The sequence below is a fragment of the Podarcis vaucheri genome (genome assembly GCF_965113315.1).
Source record: "Podarcis vaucheri genome assembly, chromosome: 5".
NCBI classification, from domain to species: Eukaryota; Metazoa; Chordata; class Lepidosauria; order Squamata; family Lacertidae; genus Podarcis; species Podarcis vaucheri.
In genome coordinates, this window is record NC_138763.1 from 24,745,221 (window position 1) to 24,767,451 (window position 22,231).

General features: G+C 43.5%; 1 protein-coding gene across 26 annotated transcripts in view; it reads right to left on the reverse strand.

The window, feature by feature from the left end:
- MBNL1 (muscleblind like splicing regulator 1) overlaps positions 1-22,231 on the reverse strand; it is a 179,653-nt gene that overhangs the window by 4,916 nt on the left and 152,506 nt on the right. For 13 of the 26 annotated variants that reach the window (XM_082224419.1, XM_082224411.1, XM_082224409.1 and 10 more), the window contains 6 exons: positions 17,781-18,038; positions 15,811-15,864; positions 14,681-14,834; positions 10,394-10,429; positions 9,404-9,498; positions 2,797-2,871 (listed from right to left, as the gene is read on the reverse strand). In XM_082224419.1, the coding sequence (XP_082080545.1) occupies positions 2,815-2,871; positions 9,404-9,498; positions 10,394-10,429; positions 14,681-14,834; positions 15,811-15,864; positions 17,781-18,038 (654 nt within the window). In that variant the 3' untranslated portion in view covers positions 2,797-2,814. The remainder of the gene's footprint in view (positions 1-2,796; positions 2,872-9,403; positions 9,499-10,393; positions 10,430-14,680; positions 14,835-15,810; positions 15,865-17,780; positions 18,039-22,231) is intronic. The other 13 variants (XM_082224413.1, XM_082224430.1, XM_082224414.1 and 10 more) reach the window with 5 other exon arrangements.

The following is a 22,231-nucleotide window of genomic DNA, read 5'->3' on the forward strand; positions in this document are numbered from 1 at the left end:
TTATTATTTGCCTTTTTTTTAATCTCACATTTCCCCCCTTTCCACCCATACTTATCCTGGATGGCTTTAAAAAGAGGAAGAAAATTCACGGAGGATAAAGCTATCAATGGCTATGAGCTACAGAGCCTTTGCTCTCTCCCTTCTCTGTAAGAGGCAGCATGCCTCTTTTGCACCAGTTGCTTAGAATCGCAAGTGGGGAGAGAGCTGCTGCTATCAGGTCCTGCTATCAGGTCCCCGGGGCATCTGGCTGGCCACTGTGAAAACAAAATGCTGAACTAGATGAGCCTTTGGCCAATCCGGTAGGGCTCTTCTTATGTTCTTAGGTGTTTGAACCATAGCCAGACTGAGGAGCAACAATGGCAGCCTCCACCCAGCTGGTAATATCCTTCTGAGCTGTGATGCAAACTGGGCCCAAAGGGAGAGTGCAAATAGGGAGAGTTTGCAAGGGTGCTTTGGGGCTTGGAGTGCTGTCTCACGGTGTACGAAGGACCGAGAGACATGGACGGCGAGGGAGCTACTGCGATGACCTGCAACACCAGTGCCTTGCTGGTCTTCCTGCCTGAGAACGTGAGAAACTACGCCTGCAGCAAGTGCAAGGTTGACTGGCTGGAAGAGAAGGCGCAGCAACTGGTGGTCCATCTATCCAGACTTTGAACTACTGGGCAAGATGAGGGGTTTCTCTACAGAGCAGAGTGGACTGTCTGGGAACAGTGACACAAGCAGGGCGGCCCCTAGGGAGAAGGAAGGCTGCCCCTGCAGGAGACAACCCCCTGGAGGAACGTGACACACAGAAGCAGGGCTGTCAGGAGCCGTGCTGTATCACTGGAGCTGCAAAATCAACTCCATGCCACCACCCCGGATGACAGTTCTGGGCCAAAGGAGCAAGGACAGCAGTTGCAGACCTCAGAATACACCCAAGTGGTTGTGGAAGGTACAGTGTACAGAACGATTCCTGCCATTCCCAAGAGTGACAATTCTTGCCTTTTATTTTATTTTTAGGTGCCTGCCTTAACAGTGAAGTAATCTGCATTTGAAAGGTCAACTTTCTTTGAATGGCACTTTAATTGTCATGGAGACTGCTGAGAAGTGTAGTTTTTTAAGGTTGTGGGAACTGTAGCTCTGTGAGGTCACTACCACGAAAAAGCTTCAGCTCCCAATATTATCCATGCCAGTTAAAGTGGCCTCACAGCACTGCCATGTGAATGCATTTGATGTCAAGGCAAAACTAGAAGCAGGAAGAGGGAAAAGTTCTGAAGCAACTTCCATTTCCACAGCAGGCGTTGTCCTTGAAACAGGGAGAGGAGATGGCAGATGAGCTATTACCGGCAACTTAAAAATAGTCTTGTTGGATGAAGACATGATGTCAGGCAGAACCAGTACTGAACACTCCAATCACAAATTTAAATTAAGTGCAGAAAGAAAGAAAAACTCTCTTCCAAGCAGACAGGTGTAGTCAAGTGAAACCTTTTCTCACAGAGCAGAAGGTTAACTTATAAAAACCTGACATTCAGTAGCTGGAGCTGCAGTTCAAGATTAATTTATGCAAGTGGATGAGTTTGTGGTCTTTGCCTGATCTCTCCTGACAGCCGGTGTCACAAAGCACACACACAAATTCAATATCATTTGGTAATTTGTGCTGGGGAGAGACTATCAGCTTGATGATTCCCAGTTCTGAGTCTCACACAAAAGGAGACTAAGGCCTGCACCTACTGAAAGGACATGATGTTTTTTGGTGTGATGACAGAGGCAACTTGACTTGCGGCTATTATGGACCACGCAGGTTTAAACTGCATTGAATGACAACTTGAGAGTCATTCACGTGCTGCATGATCCACCTTGCTGATTGGATGCTTATCCCTACAGAGACTTTGGGGCGGGAGGAATCTGTGGCAGTGAAAGAAAAATCAAAGGCTCCTTGATAGCAGCCATTTCCTTATGTAGTCATGAACCATCCTTATGTAATCATTAAAAATGACACCTGCACGCCACCTGGAATTTATGCAACGTTCCTTTAGGACATACACGCAAAAGCTTAAATCTTTTGCAGTCTCCGTATCTAGTAGTTAGACAGTAGGACATAGTACATTATCCAAAGTATTATTTATGGGATTTTGGATTTGTATTCATTTTTTTTTAAAATGATACTTTCAAATGCCACTTACAACTAGCCTGTGTATACAGTAAAAGGTAAAGGGAACTGCTAGGTTGGCAGGAGCTGGGACCGAGGAATGGGAGCTCACCCCGTCGCAGGGATTCGAACCGCCGACCTTCTGATCTGCAAGTAGGCTCTGTGGTTTAACCCACAGCGCCACTTGCGTCCCGTGTATACAGTAGATGACAGGATAAAAAGTGTGAATGGACTTTCCCCTTCCGACTGGGTATGGGCATCAGGGGAAGGTGAGATTTTTTCCTCCGAGTACAAAAATTACCTGCCCTCGGTAAACCAGGGATGGAATCCTATGCACGTTTAGAAAAATGGGAAGCTAGCTGACTACACCGGTCCTGCTTGGAGATTGAACCTTGGGACTTTCTGGATATAAAGCAGATGCTCACCCAAAAAACTACAGCACTTCTCATTTACCTGGGTTGACATTCAACTCATTTGAGTTTAGTAGGCATGCATAGGACTGTGTTGCAGATACCATAGAGGAGTCCTAGCTTAGTGTGGTCTCTGGCCTGCTGTGGGTATTACATCCAAACTGGGCTGCTAACTTGGTTCTTGTTCCAGGGAGGAGAAAATGCAAATCCAGAATAGCACTATCAAAATGCAACATAAAGCATACTTGAGAAACTTACTGTTTGATGATTATATGTCTACATCTGTGTAACATACTTGTGGCTAGTCAGATGTTCGGCAGATATTATGGGTATCTATTGAAGAACAAAAAAAGGAATGTAACCTGTGAATAATGCGTTCCACAAGAATGCATGATTTTTTTATACTAACAGCTCAGGTGAAAGATGGTGGACTTCTATATCGCAACAGCAAGTTAACAAAAACACAGGTATCAATTTAAATAAAAATGTTCTGTTAAGTAGTATATCGACCAATGTTTAGTAATGATTACTGATTGTTTAGAAAGAAGGATAAAATTAACAGTTAAAAGTTCATGCAGTGCAATAATTTCAAAAGTCCTTTTTGTTGGCCTACACATATGTATACGGTTTGGGGGACTTTGCCTAACTCACTGTGGGAAAATTTGAGCCAGATTTGTTTTGTTTTGTTGCAAATCATTTCATTTTTTGGTTAAGCTGTGCTGATATTCAAGCGAAAGGCATATTGAGAAACTTCAACACTCAGAATATCCACTCCAGAACTGAACTGGAATAAAATCTCAAGTACATAAGCTAATCATGCACCTAAGAATCATATACTTGTTTCCATCTTTGCACTGAAACAAACAAACACACACAAACACATTTGGTGGGGAGGGGCACATATCAAATTTAAATATCTTCCCAAGAATAACCTCCTAATGAGGTTCTTGGATTTATTCCCAATATATTATTCTCCCAGCTGGGGGGTGGGGGGCAGTACGTCTTCCCCAGATTCCTAAAGACTCCATTTTGGGCAAGTAAACTTAGCAAAGCAAGAAAGAGAACCATCTATCTCTATTCTGGTGTCATACCTTGGAAATGCCTTTCCAGTGCAGATCCACCTAACTGTAGCCTACTAGCAAGTAAAGAGAATACTTTGTTGCTGGCAGATGAGTAGCAGGGACTGTTTTGACTTACTGATTATGGCCTGGTGCTAATATTTTGTTTTGACTACAGCTGACACTGTCTGGATCTTTTTTGTGAATGGCATTTCTGCTTTGAATTTTATAAATACTGCCCCAGGTACCTTTGTGCAGGGGAAGTTGTTTATAAAAATAAGGCTGCAATTCGAACCTGACTTACCTAGGAGCAAGCCCCAATGAATTCAACAGGACTCACTTCTGAGTAGACATGGTTAGGACCACACTGTCAAGTGTCTTTCAATTGTGGATTAAAAGTATAGAATTGTTAGTATCCATATTAAATTTCTCCCAAAAGGGCCTAATTTTCCATAATATGGAAAGTAAAGCTACCTGGAGTGATATTTTGTTATGAAACGTAGCGTTTTGCACCATAACATGCACAGTCATTCTCTCTCTCTTTGCCATTTGAAAGAAAGTCTTCAAACGGTGCATAACTTGGGAGTATTCCACCCCCCCCAAATCAATACTTTGAACTATAGTTGCAACAATTAAAACAAACTCAACTTGGTGGGATATCGATTGGTGATTATAACTGGGCCTTCTTCTTTGTGGACCAGCAAAATGTCTCACTGAAGGCATGAGGTGTTGCTCTTCCGCTGCTGGCAGTGGGAATCCTGCACAAGCTGGGGCCCAGAGCCATTGAATATAGAAATATGCAACCCATGAATGGCCTGGGCCTTCCCAAGATGTGGTCTGAACAAAGGAGCATTTCTTTGCACTTCAAAGTCAGGAATGCAAGAAGCTGCCTTATCCTGAGTCAGACCATTGGTCCATTCAATTGAGCATTGCCTACACTGGCAGGCAGTGGCTTTCTAGGGCTTCAGATGCCAAAAGATGGCCTCTGGGACTAAACCTGAGGCAGAACTATGTCCCTTCCTCAAAATGAAGTCTGAATTGGCTCAGAAAGGATAAAGAAGGACCTACTCATCAGATGCAAGGTTCTGCACTATGGTACAGTGGTACCTTGGTTGTCAAATTCAATCCATTCCAGGAGTCGGTTCGACTCCCAGAACGGTTCGAAAATCAAGGCGCGGCTTCCGATTGGCTGCAGAAGCTTCCTGCACTCAATCGGAAGCCACAGAAGCCATGTCGGACGTTCGGATTCCAAAACATGGAACTCTCACTTCCAGGTTTGTGCCATTTGGGAGCCAAAACGTCCAGGTACCAAGGCATAATATCCACCAGACAGGTCAGGAGATGGGAAATGAAGAGCTGTGGCACATCTTGTAACTGAGTCCCACATCCCACCCACCAAGCATGACTAACTGCCCCCTAGCCACATACTTGTTCTTTAGGTGTACTGTATACATTTGTACAGCACGTTTTTTGTGCGTGTGCACGGAAACATGTGCCAAGTGTAATTGAGCTTCTCGTACCATTTGTTTTCTACGGCAGCAGGAGAGGATGTTGCACCCAGCTGTGTAGAAGCTTCAAGAGCAGTGCTGTTGAAACAGACCAAGGACCTTGAGCACTGGCAAGTGACGACAGAGGGGCCAGTTCTTTTTTAAAAAAAACAACTTCAGCATGCATGCACATTGCGGGAGGTGGGGGTGGGTGGGCTATTTCTGGTGGTGGCTTTTCATTATGTCAACAATGCTTACATACTATATACATATATGGCTCATATATGCATATACTGAGGGTTGGCTGCGGAAGTTGGCTGCAGTGCGTTATGAAGACCCAGAGAGATACGCATGAAATGGTCAGATTGCACAACGAAAACAGAATCTGGCTTGGAAAACGCATGGGGGTGGGCAGTGTCTTTTTAAAATACAGAAAAGTTACATTATCATCTGTGGAAGAGAAAGAGGATTTTGCCAGAGGTTTTACATTAATGATCCTAAAAGACATTAAAAAAAAATTTTTTTTTAAGATGGCTGAACTGTTTATCAACCAATTCATACTAAATAGGGGGGATTCCTGATATACAGTCCTTTGTTTTGTTGCTTATGAATCAATCATAATATTAGGATTTGGGGCCGCTGCAAAGGCTGTGGCAACAGTCCCATGTGGGGGCCTGTGGGGGCCCTTCAGAATGGGCCGTAAGGGATGGGCAAGTCTATCAATTCCAGTTTTTTTAAATTCAGTTCTCCACATTTCCACATCAGTTTGCAATTTTTTTTAAAAAAGCCTCATGAAAATTCATCACCATTTTAGTGCGAATCTCTCCTAACATACATGTTTTTGTATATTGTATATTTTTATATTTTCCATACTGTAATGAATTTCCATGTGCTATTTTCATGAATATAAGCATTTTTATGCATGCTTCATCCTAGTATATGCATTTCTGTACACAATACTTGATGGGAGCACCACATTGCAAAATTCAGAGAAGTGTGAATTTTGAAGACTGGTTGTGTTTCAGTTTGCATACTGTCTGAGAATGTGCCAATGTGGCTGCTGTTTTCCTTTTGGTCCTTAACCAACACAAAGGGCACACACCCGAGGTGCAATTTCCCACCACTCCTCTTTCACTGACATTACTGTGTGGAGTCTTGATGAGGTTGGAAGCAAGACATCTCACCCATCCGTATGCTGGGGATCATCATACAGAAAGCAGAAACAACAGTTGCCATTTCCAGAGCACATGCGCAAGGAGGTGCCCTGTGCAGAGGTCTGTATCCGTGATCCACTTATGCTGAACTTTTAATTCTGGCATAAGCAATACCCTGTCTGCGAGAGGCTCATGGCCAGCCTTTCAAGCAACATTTGAGAGGAAAATGCTCCATCCTGGCTAAGCCAGTCCCCCCAAAAGGAGCATTTAGAGTGAGTGGCAGAGGCGAGATGGGACAAGGGGAAGACTTGCCCCTATTCCAAACTCTGCTCAACTGGGTCACACAACCATGCAACCCAGCTGATGTTACACTGCCAAGTCTAAACTCCATTTTAAAAGCTTGCTCTCCCTCTTGAAGGCCAGCTCACCTGACAGTGGCCCTGCTCCTGAATGGAGTCTGGACTACGGATAAGATACAGCTGCATAACTTACACCTAATTTACATTGGCTTCCTATCGTTTGTACTGCTCTATGAACTTCGTATCCCTGTTCCGTTAATTCTCCTTCGTGCAATGCCAACTGTGGGGGGGGGGAGTACATCAGGGGAGCACTAACTGGACTGACAGCCTCTGTCTTGCTTGACAGCAGACGTTTGCGACAGGGACCTTGCACCGCATCCTATTGAGAACCCTGCATGATCAGTCTATGCTGCACGAGAAACCAACACAAACAGCCCATTCACCACAGACATTTAGCATGGGGGGGGGGCTGCAGGAGTGGGTCATTGGGAATGCAACAAGGGCGAATGGGTCTAACAAGCATACAGCTGCCTTGTGCCCCTAAGATTGGAATTGTTCGATTGAGAATGTCTGAACAGGGCTGATCAGATCCTGCTTTCCTATACAATGGTACCTCGTCTAGCGTCCACCTCGGTGAGCGCCCGTTCTCCCGAACGTCCACAGCAAACCCGGAAGTACCGGAACGGGTTGCTTCAGGGTTCGCCGCTCGCACATGCACAGAAGCACAAACCACTCCGCGCGTGTGTACAAATGTGGTACTTTGTCCAGCGTCTTTTTCGGCCAGCGACCGTGACTCCAGAATGGATCCCGGTAGCAAAATGAGGTACTACTATACAGCCAATGTGAAGCTGCACAGGTGAGAGTGGGAGAGGAACCATTAGCAAATGTGCATGAATCTGTTGCCATAGCACCTACGGTCTTTGTAACCACTCAGTTTCAACTGAGGCATGAGCTGTTTTCTGCAGTCCCAAGGGTATGCTTGCTTTCAGCTCCCTACCGTTCATCTCTCAGTTATTCAGCAGCATCAAGTGCACAGCTGTGAACCTCAGTCTAAACAGGTGGGTTGCTGAACCCACAACATTTTGGAAGATGAGGGGAAGGATCCCCCAGGAATGGAAAAAGTAACTCTTTTTACACATGTAAGGTTCAAGCATGGGGAAGGCAGAGCATGCTGGCCAGCAGCATTTAATGGATCATCATCAAGTGTTTTGGAAAGGCTATGGCCTGTCTTGATGATGATTCCCCAGAAATCCTTTTATACAAATTCTCCTGCGCTCAGCTCCCAGTGTAGCTGCTGATGTGGTCTGCCTTGAATTTCCCACTTTCCACGCAATGCATTTATCAATGCAAGGTGCAATGCAAACTAATAATGCATTTAGGAAGGAAGTGAAAGCTGGTTCATGTTCAAACACTCTAGTCTTAAAGGGTGATCCCTTATTGTCTGAAAATGTTCACAGACGTGTTATTCTGCCAAAGAAAGCAGGGGGGACAGAAATAATGGAAATATATATGCAGCGCCATCAATGCAACCGATTCTTCTGCTGAGCACCTGTGGAGCAATGGATGGCGCAGTGGCAAAAGTGTAGAACATCTGCATTTATGCTGATTCATGCACAACAGTAGGGTCCTGCGCATATCATGGCTGCAATTCTAAATTTACTAGGGAGTAAGCCGCCTGAATATTGCAGGTCTTCTTTCCAAGAAAAGATTAGCAGGATTGTATTGCACACCATGTTCTGTGGCCCAAGAGAATACCCTTTGATTTTCTGGCTTGCCTATGCAAGAAGTCCAGAATCTTTGTTCTCGCATTGGCCAACCAGGAAGCCTTGCAAGCAGGACCGGAGTATAACAGCGCTTTGCTCACTTGTGTGGCAAACAGAATGGTTTTATCCAAAAGCTGGCGGTCTACCATTCATGAGCTATGAACTGTGTGCTGTGTTGCCCTGAAATATTGTCTATTTAATCGTCAAGCATCTGCGCAAACATCTGAATCACTGGCTGTGTAATTGATGGTGGTATTAAGAGCCATGCAAATGGATAAATCACATACTTAAATTTGAGTCAGATTTGATTCTAAGTTTGATATCTGAAGCGCAATAGTTTTATTACTTACTGGCTTGTTACCATGTTTCTGTTTGCTGTAATTATACTGTCCAGGCAGAGAGGCAATTGCGATAGATTTCTAAGAGTAAATGTAATCTGGGTTGCAATGGACATGGCTGTCAATCCCCTGACTGATTTGAAAATTGAAAGGAAAGCCACAGTGCTATAAAGGATTAAGCATTCAGATTTTGATAGCTTTGGAACATTCCAGCCATCAATAGTAATGATTTTATTATTACTGTGTTCCTGACCCTTTATTCCAGGGATGTGGGGACCCGTGGCCTTCTAGATTTGGTTGGACTCCAGCTCCCAGAATTCCTGGTCACCGGCCACGCTGGCTGGGGTGAGCGGGAGTTGGAGTCCTATCCAGACTCGAATCCATCACTTAACAAATGCTGGTAAAATTCTACGTACAACAAAACAAAGTACTGTAGCCTTGAATTCCTTCTATTACCAAGCTCTCTGACTATTCTAAAAACAGATGGGGAGGCAGTGGGTCCTTGCTATGCTGAGTAATTCTTGAGAGAGATTGTGCCTAATATTTTGGTACCGGAAATGGAGATGCAGAACCTTTCTGAGCATGGGCAAAAGGCTAGTTAAGCTATGCTGCGGATCTCAGGGAAATGTGTAGGCCAACAAGAGGTACGAACGAACAAAAAAACCGAAACAGAACGAAAGGGGGGGGGGACGGACAAAACCCCATGCTTCTGAAAAGCACTGATTCTGAGTTATGTTTTAAGAAACAAAGCTGTAAATTAGCAAACCTGGTTGGCTGTGGCTGCTGTAGCGAAGGGGACGCTTGTGGCAGATGTTGCTGCTGCAGACACAGTGGTGGGCGTACCGCCGTGCACCATGGGAACTTTCGGGAGGAAAATCATATAAGCAAACATACAGGAGAGTGTAGCAGTATGGGAAACCATGGCAACGGGTGGCGGAATCGTCGAGTATGGTATTTATATCAGCAGATAAGCCGTGGGGACGAGGTATCACCACCAGCAAAGTGACATGCAATCGCAGAGCAAAAAGCGGGACAACATTCCGGAGAGCGAGGAAGGAGGGGAGGGAGAGAGATGAAAGAGGAGGAGGAAGAGGAGGAGGAGAGAGGAGGAGAGAGGAGGAGAAACGCTTGTTACCATCAAATCACGGGAATCAACACAATCAAGCTCAATTATTCCAGTTCATAGTCAACCAACAAACTAGACGTAACCCCCTTTCTTTAACATGTCACGATAACTATTCCGCCGCTGCCACCCGTCTCTCCCTCTCCCCCCCCTTTTTTTTAACCGCTCTAACATTTCATAATCTCCTGGCTTGAAATTCTAGTTCTGGATTAACTTGCACAAAGTATATAACTGAATGTTTTCTTTTCTTTTCAAAAGAAAGAAAGACGCACAACAGTTTCTAAAAAACTGGAACTCAGAGTCCAGTCAAAATCCACCAGAGCTGCTAAGGAGATTGTGGCATGGGGGGGGGAGTTGGCGGTGTGTGTGTGTGGGAGGGGAGATAGGGCAAGGGGGGATGTGTCACACAGCCACCTGGTCTGCTAAACGGCTTCTAGGATTTCTGAGTCAATTAAATAGAAGCAAGTGCATTTAATTGACAAGTTGTTAGTGCAAGGGGAAAGGGGGGGAGGAGGGGAAATGGATTGGCACAATAGCTACATGTTAAAGACCCAGCAGTGGATTTTGAGAGTCTGTGAGCTGCTAAACAGATTTTTTAAAAAAAGATAATCAAGAAACAAAGCTGGCACCTACCAACACTTGTAGCGGGTGTCATGCACAATATTGAGCCTGCCCATCATGCATTGCAACAGGAAGGTGGATTTGCAAAGGGAAAAGAATTAAAACAACCCATCACACGTGTAATTAGGAAAATCTCATTTGAACAAAGAAGAAAAAATTGGTTATTATGGGAAACAGTGGCATGTAACCATCAGCACAGTCAACTCAAACAGCAAGGTGGTGGTCAATTAGAACTAGTCTGACATGAGCAGGGCAGGAGGAGAAGCAGATTGAACTGTGTGCTGGCATTTTGATTAAAATGAGCTAGGGCAGTAAGGGTAATGAAGGCTCTAACAGCATGAGAAGAAGCTTGAGTTGTTGGTTTTTAATATCACCAATTTTAATTAATCCATTCCTTACTAAGTGCGGTGTAAAGCCTGCTGGGTCTCAAACTAATTTCCCTGAAAATTGGCTTAAATTATCATTCTTGTTTTTAAACCTGCAGGACATTATTGGATTGTGATACTTCTCACTTGTACGGAGATCTAGCGCCTTGATTTCAGATATTAAATCAGAACTACAAAAGTCTGCAACACTGCGTATCAGGCAGGTGCCACCCTAAATACTGGCACACGCAGGATATCTTAGGATAATTTAGGGGCGCCATTGCGCCCCTGTGATTCTCTACATATGAGGCTATATGCACACCTAAATGTAGCATTGGCCCCACCCTTCAATGGATGCACATTTAGTGTGATGTCTGCAAGTGGAAATGCACCCGTGAGAGCAACGCACCCTTCAATATATGCAGATTCAGGAGTGATCCGAGCTTAATGGCATCTATGTGCGGGCAACTAAACACACAAAGGTGTTCTATGCTGCTGAGATCCACACTAATTGTGGGTTCTGCATCTGGGGCTGTGCGAAGAGAGCACTCTGTCAGGATGGATGCCAACTGTTCTCACTGCCCCCTTAGTAAGATGTGCTGATACTTTCTGCAAGGGGAAATGTCCTGGATGTTACTATAGTGCCCTCTGCAGATTTTTCTAGCATTTTTTCCAACTAAAGAAGTCAGTGGGAACAAACACATGCTGAAATTACAACAGTTATTGGCAAACTGGTTTTAAATTATATAATTTTCTTGTATCTGTTGCATACAATTACCACTACCATACAAATGAATTATGATATTCGAAGTTGCTTTCGAAATTTTAACTGCTAAAAAAGCTTTGTAAATGATGAGTCACTACTGTGTGGCATTATTAGTACTAATCTATTTTGAAGGCATTGGGATGGATCCAGACTAAGTTGAACAAAGATCCTGTTGAAAGGAAGGGGACAAGTTTGTCTTGACTTAAATCCCACTGATTGCACTGGGAACTAAGTCCACTTCCGTTAGTCTGGATGCAACACAGGGTTAGCCACTGATATGGGCCAGTTGGGTTTTTTTGAATGGCTATAGCTTAGCTGCTTTTCTCTGGACTTAGCAGGACAGCATAACCCCCTCTCCATCATTTGTGTGCATGCAAACACACACATCTTCTGTGAGTGGAGTTTTGCTGATGGAGAGAGCGCTCCTGGTTCCTGCTAATGAAAGTAAGGATAAAATTTTGGCCAATACCCCTTCACTTTGTGGCTCTGAAAACTGTTCCACAGCTTTTTTGGGGGGAACCCCCTTGGCCACTCTGACAGGTGGTACAAGTGACTGCAAAAGGGAGGCAGAATTGGAGAAATTAAGCTTCAACTCTTTTGTTAGTGGAGGTCAAAGCCCTTGCAATCACAGAAGGAATATTTCTATGAACAAAGGGCATTGGGTTGAATCTATTGCAACTGAAAGGGCATATTTTTTCCTGGCTCACCTCTGCCTCCACTTCCCTTGTGTTTATTCTTTAATTGTCCCTTGAGATTGAGACCTATCTTCTTCTTTTGACAAGCATAATGTGCACATATTATACACCATCAGCATTATCTGTATTATTGTTGTTGTTGTTTTTATGCCATTTTCACCTACATATTATTAGTTCTATAATCTGTACATTTAATTTACTTGTACATATGTAATGAAAAAAGCATTTGCTTTTCTTCATAATTATTTCCGGAAATTTAACTACGCATGCTTTCGGTTTTAATCTTAGACTGACATTTTAAACCAACACACATTCTTGCACAGGGTTTGCAGCAAATGAATGTAAGGCAGCAATGAAAACCTGTGGTGCAAAAACTGGCAGGAATGGGGGGGGAGACAGTTGTGTAGGACCCCTTTGTTTATCAGTAATTAAAAATAACAACCCTGTTATTACATTCATCACCTTGACTTTAAAAGTTTTAATCCACTAATCAAGGTGTAATTCAAAACTTGCTAATTCAAACTTTATCTTCCATTTTCCCCTCAGCTCAAGACAAAGTTTGATTTAAAGTAGTAAATGGGGGAAGAAACCCATTAGAGTCCCTCAATATTTCTCTAGCAGAATTTAGCACACAAAGAGGTATGTTCTCATTAGGATACGAAACAGTTCATTTCACACAACGACATGTGAAATAGTGCCAACATACCATTCCATATATTTATCTCAATAAATGCAGTAAGAGACCAAGCAGGTCAGATCTTCCCAGAAGCTAATATTATTGTTTCACTCCTGCTGAAGCACTGGGAATCACAATGGAAACCTAAGCGAGTTTTTGCCATTGATTTTAGGCGGAGCAGAAATGGGTCTATCAAGGACTCCGTACCCTTTAAAAGAGATTACGTATGACTTTGCCATCCTCACCTGAACACGTAATCACCAGTTTTATGTGCAGCGCTTTGCCCAAAGCACCCGCTCTTGTGCAACTTTTAACACAAAATCAATGGTGGCCCTGGGAACATCTTAGCACCTTCTCACATGTTACTTGCATGAAGGGACAACACAAAATACAAAGGGGCTATGGAGCCATGTATTTAGTCCTGCTCCTGAGATCCCCTCCTATCCTCTCATGTGTTTAGGGATGAAACATCTGCAATGGTGAGCCTTTACTACCTGTGTAGCCCCTGGAACCCTGGAACCTAGAACCCTGTGTGACCTAGAACCCTGGAATAACCCTGGTTATTCCTTGGCATGTAGGGGTGCAAGGAGGCAAACAACCCTTAAGTGGGATGTAATGGTCAACTTCGCAGTAATGTTTAAAGTGGGCTTTAAATAAGTGTGGAAGTCAAGTCCATGGCATGTTAGAGTGCCACCCTCCTTTGGGGGGGAAATGGGACTGGAAAGCAGGTGGCAGTGTCTCTAACAGCCAGCACAATGGCGGGCCCTGCTCTTGCCCAGGTACGCCACAAATCCAATGGCTGATATCTGTAACACTGGCCATGCTTGAGCGTTCTTTCTGGGGTTCTGTCTCAACTTTCCTTTCCTGTTAGGCAAGGTGGTTGGGTGAGTGGATTAAGGGAAATTCGTATCTTGATTTGTATACGATACAGTAGCAGGGACAAAGCAACCCAATTCTGCCACTGATCCTTCCAGCAGGGATCTTCCCAATGGACTCTCCAGTTTAGTTCCAACTTAGGGATCTCAGGACATAAATTCTAGGAGCACAAAAGCACCCGAGTGCGTCTTCTTTCAGACTAAGGGGTGGTGGAATTTACATTCTGAACTTGACTTCCTTCAGCAAATGTTTTATTCTGGATTGTTTTATTTGACGTTTCAATGTGTCGTAAGCCGCTTTGAGATTTTTTCCCTTTAAAATATCAAGCGGTATAGAAATGGATAATAATGGTTGGTCTCGCTCACGATAAAATCAACGGCAAAGCTCCAAAAGGTTTGTGTCTCTCCCCACCCCCCAATAAACAATTAAAAGGTTAATGGGTCTTGTCTTCCATAATAGGCCTTAGAAGGCGGTTATGACATACAGGAATGATTTGTTACGCAGTCTAGAGCAAAGGGGTCTTACAACAATTTTTTATATATATAAAAAAGAACCATACCAAACAGCTGAAGAGAGGTGAAATGGAGGATTAGGCAAAAGAGGCACAAGGGGAAAGACTTCAAATGCTGTTTTTGAAACGTAAGATCACACACTTTGAAGATGCAGATTGTCACATTAGGCCAGAAAGCACCCAGACACCTTGCTTTCAAGACAAACATATGCAGAATCTGCAGTTTAGCAGCAAGACTGTCTTCCTTCCCTACTCACAAAGGGCCAACCCTGCGGGGATCTCTGTTCCTTGGCTCTCTAGCTAGCAACTAATCCTTAGCCTCTGAGGCCTGCTAAGATATGGGGAAGTCCTCCTGTGACCTTGGCTTGTGCCTGGCTCCCGCGCGGGCAGAGGGAAGCTGCGTCACTTACCTGGTGGAAGGAAGGCTGTATGCTGTTGCAATTGCATGTTTGCAAGAGCCTGCTGGTATTGGAAGATACCAGTATTAAAGACAGCTGTGGCACCATTGGTTTTTTCAAGCGCAGGCCTCTTTGGTAATGGGGGGAGTACAGCTTGAGGAATTCCCTAATGGAGGATGAGTATAAGATAGCCCAGGTTTTTTAATAAAAAAATAAAAATAATGAAGAAAATAAAAAGGAAGGTGGGGATGGAGCAGGGAGAGAGAAAAAGAGAGAAAAGAAACAGAAAAATCAGTAGGAGGAACAACCAACAGGCACCATCTTTTTAAAATATATATATATATATATCCTTGAGCAAGCAAGCAGCGTAGCGGACTTTACTATTCAAGGAAAGGGCAAAGCTGAAGATTTAAAGTAAGGAATATTTGCCCTCCAAAATATGGCATTGTGTAGTGACAGTGCTCAAGATCTATACACTAGCACATTTCTACAATATAAAGCTTCAGGTTTCTAGTAAGGAGCTGGGGTCGGGGTGGGGTGGGGTGTAAATAAAGAAAGCTGCACTGCTAGCTCCATGAGAATTGACAAGTAAAAGCCATGTTAAAGAGAAATCTTAACAGAGTGAATGAAACAGGTTAATATAATATTAGAAGTTTACTCCCGAAAACCCCAAAAGTCTTAACTACTCATGCAAAAATAAAAATGTACCATTCCATGCTGGTACTTCTTCTTCATTTTTTAACATTGCATTACAAATGTTAAATCTACTTTAAGAATATTGTTAAGCCATGCCAACCAAACCGATACAAATAGATATATCTCATATATATTATATACATTTCTTTATATATATATAAATATATATTTAAAATCCCATCTTACTCCCTTTAGAAACTGCTATAAGGTAGTTAAACTGAATGTGGGGTTCCTACATCCTAGGGGACATGGGCTGAAAGATTAAACGGCTCAATTTCCCCATGAACGGGACCAGGAAACCACACTCAGTTCTTTCTCCCCTTTGAGCTTCAGTTACTTTAATAACAGGAAATAAGGAATATTTACTAATAGAATTTAATTTATTTTTTTTAAATGCATCTACAGTAAAGCTACATGCCAAGCTAAAAGGTGAAAGGTCATAGTACCAGGTCAAAGGTTGCCTCGAGGGGTCGCTTCAGTGATTTGACAGCCGACTGAGTCTTAATTAGCAGGCAGCGAGCACATGATGGCAATGGGCCAGTGGGGTTCAAGCGCATTAACATAAACAGCAAGCAGAGGTGCATCATGGGGGCAGCAGTGCATTTTTGGGTAGGTGAGAAAAAACAAATAAAAAACAAATCATCGGAATGCCATATACAACGAATAACAAGACTAAGCATGCACAATAAAGGCACTACTGAGTTGTTATTGTGAGGATACACCTCTAATGTAGTTAATTACAAACAAGATACTCTATAACAGGGGGAGAAAAAAGGGTGAAGGAAGGAGAAGAGAGTGAGAAAGAGAGTCTGCCTTCTGTATTTTTGCTCAAGTATCCATAAGCACAGGGGGGAAAGGCCTCTCTCCTGTAGTCCAGCAGTGTGCTATGAAGATCACACAACAACGTTTCACATGAAGTAGTATTTTAATGGTCAAATCATGTAGCTATGTAGAAAAATATATAGGATGACACTAACAGCTAAGCAAAGAACGGAGAAGGGGCCCATTAAAATAGCTATTTTGGTTTGACAACCCCGCCATCACATTTTTAAGCAGTGCGCGCACCAACTAATTCAGCTCCCTGCCCCAGTATGCTGCAGTTTAGCTACTCCATGTCATGGTTAACTTCCCAGTTGTGCAATTATTCGTTACACCATAGTTACGTTTAAGAGAAACACAGTAATAATAATAATAATAATAATAATAATAAAATGATTTCAGGCCCCTCAATTCAAGTTAACAGTCTTGCTGTTGGGTGTGCCTGCTCCTAAGTAGTTCCAGACCCTATTGCCACCCCCTCGCCAATTAAATCATATATTTTAAAGTTACTGTGAGACCTCATACACGGAAAGAAGGCCCAAACCTGAAATATTTAATGCATATCTATTCAGTGACGTGTAGGTTTAAGACAAGCAATAATTGGAATATGCATATATATTTCTCAGGGTGTGTCCAAATGAGCAGAACTCTGGATGTTACTTCTCTGCTACCAAGACTATTATTTGTGTGTTACCCATCTGAAACTCAAGCTTTGTCAGGGTTTGTTCTTCATGTGAAATGTTGCATTTGTGCCCCTGCAACAGAGGACCCACAACAGCTCCTAATAAGATTGTTTCCCCCACCCAGCAAAAAAAAGTTGGAGAGGGACCTTGGTTTTGTGAAATAGTTGTGTTCTGGAATCATGAAATAGCCAGTTATGACCCGTTATATTCAGGAAGGAATTAGCAGACAGCATTTACAAGGCAAATAAGATGCACAGGGAGGGTCGTGCAGATTTGTCATCAGGGAAAAAACAGAAATAAAAACTCCAATGAAGAAGATGGAAGAGGAGGAGGGAGGGGGCATATTGTGCAGGAAGTGAGGCAAAAAAAAAAAATGTACCTCTTTATAAAGGCATCTTATCTGTTGAACATAGCACAGGAAATGAAGCAAAAGGAAATGGCAGATCGTGAGATCTGATGAGGAATGCACCAACTGCTTGTGCAATTCTTACGTCTGAAATGCTGCAGAAAAAACTGCCGATATGGACTGATCCTGACAAGCATATACATGCATATCAAAAGCTATAGATGGGCAGGTATAAACGGATGTGCGTTACCATCACGCTAAATGCCTCTCTCGGTACATTCACAGGCGCATGGCTAATGTTATGTATATCTGGGTACATACATATATACACAAGCCATGTACACACGGAAAGACTCTATGATAATTTCCTATTTTTTTTCCTTTTTGAAGGAGAACCTGAAACTACTTAAGAGCAGAAGTGGCATCACATGCTTGGAAGCTTACTGGAATACGTAAGGAATGGGATACCTGAACAATAATATCTTCAGCAAGGAGAGTTAATACATTAATACTGTCCTGCAGCTGACAATGTTACTGCTTTTGCAATCATTTCTTTCTTTGGACTCACCATGGCTGCTGCAGTAGCTGCTGCCTGAGCAGCTGCTGCTTGGTTGACCTGGTACTGGGCAGCTTTTATCTTAGCTTGCAGGTGTGCAGGAGGGTGGAAATATTTGCACTTTTCCCTTGAGCATCTCCCTTTGATGTAATCCATGCAGACGGTAACGGTGTTGTCATTGGTATCAATCATTGCACTGTCGGCAGGGTGAGCGAACCGGCAATCGTTTTCTCCTCGGTTACAATTGCCACGCTGGTACTCTCGGCATACCTGTGGTGGGATTCAAAAGCAAAACCAGGTTACAAAACCTGATCTGGGAAAAGTGACCTAGATCACTTTGCAAGGAAACGTCAGGTGCACCCTGGCAATTGCACATTGTCCCACCTTGTGGCTGTTTTAAAAGCAATGGAATCCTATGTGTTTTAAGTCCTCATATTGTTCGAGCAGAAAAAACAAGCATTTCTGAGGCTGGATGGCCATCTGTCATGGATGCTTTAGCTGAGATTCCTGCATTGGAGGGGGTTGGACTAGATGACCCTTGGGTTCCCTTCCAACTCTACAATTCTATGATTCTATGCTGCAAAACAATTCCCCTGACTCCTGCCATTATGCAGCTATTAAAACTTCAGTTTCTTTCGAGTGAGATTCTTTAGCTGCAATCTAGCAATCTGCTTTGCCTTATGCAGGATATAACCTTCCTAAATGCAAAAGCAGAATTAACAATTTCTAATTCAGCCAATTGCATTTAGTTCTAGCTTTGAGGTGCATGACCTTTCCACACATTTTTTTTGTTCCACCTAAAGCTTTGTCAGCACACATGAGCAAAATATATTAACTCTGCTATTCCATGATTTTACCACACGAGGGGGCACAGACACACGAAATGCTTTTTCAGTGTCTACGTTCCCTCCTTCCCTGTCAAAGTGTGTTCTGTTTTTATAGTTTCTCACATCACTTTGCTGCTGCTTTCTTTCACTAAGGCTGCACTCACGCATGCAGAAAGGCTTAATATTAAGAGAGAAGGACATACAGTGGTGCCTCGCAAGACGAAAAGAATTCGTTCCGCGAGTCTTTTCATCTTGCGATGTTTTTCGTCTTGCGAAGCACGGTCCGTCGCAACTGCGCCTCTTCAAGCGGCTTTAAAAAAAAAGCGCAAGACGTTTTCGTCTTGTGAAGCAAGCCCATAGGGAAATTCGTCTAGTGAAGCAACGCAAAACCGAAAAACCCTTTCGTCTAGCAAGTTTTTCGTCTTGCGAGGTATTCGTCTTCCGGGGCACCACTGTAAGTCAATGTGGACACCTGAAACCTTTTTCCAATTACCCCAGGGACATTTTTTTTTAAAAAAACAAAACCCTGTGAATTGTGAATTCGTTCTAGATGAAAGTCAAGCAGCAAGGGGCAACAACATCTTTAAAAAGTGTGTTTTCCCACCGCGAGCCTTTTCATTTTAAAAGCAAAAAGAGCAATTGCTGGCCCCAAGGCAAATAGCAGGCAGGCAGGAGCATGTCATCATTGAACTTCAAATGGTATCAAGTGATAAGTAGCCCGGTTGGTGCGTCCAAACCTTGCCACCCTGCCCTGCCCTCTCATTAACCCGGTCCATGGGAGCGATGTCCTTGCAAGGTCAGACTGAGGGCCTCACACCTTCCCTGCTGGAACTCCTGACACCCCCCCCCCCCACTTCTGGGCCTAGGACAAAAGCGAGCATGGCCGATGCCCGTCTCTTTTAGTGCCAAAGTGAAAGGGGTTTCTCTTCACATGAAACATCTGAGGAAATTCAGGGGGAGCCAAAAGAATTTGAGAAGACCAGGGAAGTTCTGCACATCTCTTGGTTCCTGCTGAATTTCACACCATGAAAGTTTGGAGGCTTTTCCTCAGGTGTTACATTCAGGGACTTCTGAGGGAAGCCAGAAAAGCTCCAATAAGATCCGATATATTTCTTAAGGTGGGGTTTTTTAGGGGGGGGGGATTGGTTTGCAGAATCCAAATGACTTTCCAGTTGGGAAGGTTTGGGTTGTTGTTGTTAAGTTGTTGTTGCTATTCTTCTTCTTATTATTATTATTATTCTTATTATTATTATTAGCCCTTCACCCTAAGGCCTCAGGATGAGTTAAACATTAAAACATAATATTTAAAACGGTTTAAAACAATGAGAGGTGGGTTCTAGAAATATACACCTCAAGTTTATAAAGCCATGGTAAAGCCAGTGTGGTGTAGTGGTTAGGAGCGGTAGACTCGTAATCTGGGGAACCGGGTTCTCGTCTCCGCTCCTCCACATGCAGCTGCTGGGTGACCTTGGGCTAGTCACACTTCTTTGAAGTCTCTCAGCCCCACTCACCCCACAGAGTGACTCCTGATTCCGTGACTCAGTTCACTCCTGTGAAATGGGAACAATAATGAGATAGCTCACAGGGCTGTTGTGAAGGCGGACTGGGCAAAGACTGCCCAGCGTTAATGTGTCTGGGAAGGGGTGGGGGTGCTGAGGGGGCAATCGGATCCAAAAATAAGAGCTGCTGCCTATTTATAGTGGGGAAAGAGTTTTATGACTGTTGAACAGACAGCGCTGATTCATAACCAAAACAACAGTTTTGAAAGGCTGGCTAAAAACAGCGGCAGCAAACTTCCAAAGATGCTGCAAAGACGTTTTGCCCTAGAAGGACAAAAAAACCCTCACTTAGCTGGTTGGCTGACAGCAGTTTTGTCTTTGGGAGCTGCAAAAATGACAGCGGAGCCAGCAGAGTCCCACTTCGCCACTTAACACACAGCAGAACAGGAGCCCCGCTCTGGAGAGAAAAAAGGCTCTCTGAACTCTGGCAAAACAAACAGCAGCAGATCGAAAATCGCCTAATTGGCCTCGGAAAAAGAAAAGAAAACCACCCCTAGCCATTTCTCTTTCGTTGCAGCTCTTTCCTCCAAAGTCTGATCAATGCACCTGTCCCTCCACAGGCCTGGCTCATACTTTCAGCTCTCCCAGTACCCAATCAGCGCCGCTCGCCAACAGCAAGTCAATTAATTTATTATTTTTTAAAACAGGGGCTGGAGTGGGAAGGGGAGAGATATATGCACAAATGGAAATTAACTGGACTGACCTGGTTCAAAACTGAATGTCTGAAACGCCGCCACCTTACAAGAATGGCATTTACCACTTTTTCGTGAGTGGAAAGACTGTCGATGGATTTTACGCTTTTCCTTGCAAGGTAAAATAGCAGCCTATTACGGTTGTAGTATCAAGAAGCATCTTAGGACATCAGAGAACATGGTACTGACTCCATCCTCTGTTATCTCTTTCCAGACCAGTGGTATTATTATTTTTTGTCCCTTTCTGTGTGTTTTAAAACCTGTATGTGCCATGTAAATCAGGCCTTTTTTTCTGGATCTTGGGTTCTGCCCCACGCCCAGGCTCCAAATAGTCTAAAAAGGCTGTGCAAAATTTCACAGGGGATTTCAGTGATGCGAGCACATGCCTTGAGTGCAGAACAATCTCTGACATCGCCATCTAAAAGACCTCCACCTGAGACAGAGGACAATTGCTGCGATCCAGAACAGACCATACTAGGCTAGACAGACAAAGAGTCTGACAGGGGATAAGGCTGTTCCCTACATCCACAGTGTTATTATTTTTTATGTATGTTAAAAAGTGATTCTGACAGCCTCCTTTTCTACCCACTTTTGGCAGCAAGCAGAAGGTAATGATCTTACCCCAGAGCACAGGGAGACTTTATAGCTGAAATAGCACAGATTACAGCTAAAGACCCAGACGTCCCATTTCCCCATGCAACTAGCCAATTTCTCCTCACAATTCACAAGTAATAAGGTGCTACTTTGGAGATTTTCCTTATGGGAATTTTTGAGAAATTGAAAGTTCCTTCATGCAAGCAACTTTAGCAAAATCAGTTTTCTCCCTCTGGCTTTTTTTTTTTAAATGTACGTTGTACAATTTTTCTTGCTATGTAAGAATCAACTTTTAGAAGCCAGGAGGAAAAGGAGAAACAAACGGGAACTCTGATGCGAGATGGAAGAATGGGGCACTTCAGCAAACATCTGGGGCTACATAAAATGTGGATGTTGACTGCTTGTGCAGCTACAAACCAGAATCTGAAGCCATGGTTTGAAGTGGTTTTGAAAAACCGTGATTTGAACTGCCTAGGGAGGAGTGTAACCTTTCACCTCCACTGACAAAACCATGGTTTAAGCCAGTTTGCAAACCCTGTTTGCAATATGACAGTGAATACAGTGGTGCCCCGCAAGACGAATGCCTTGCAAGATGAAAAACTCGCTAGACGAAAGAGTTTTCCGTTTTGGAGGTGCTTCGCAAAACGAATTTCCTATGGGCTTGCTTCGCAAGACGACAATGTCTTGCGAGTTCCTGCTGGTTTTTTTCCCTTCCCCCCCTTTTTCTAAGCCGCTAAGCCGCTTATCAGCTGATCCGATCAGCAGATAAGCCGCTAAAAGCCACTAAAAGC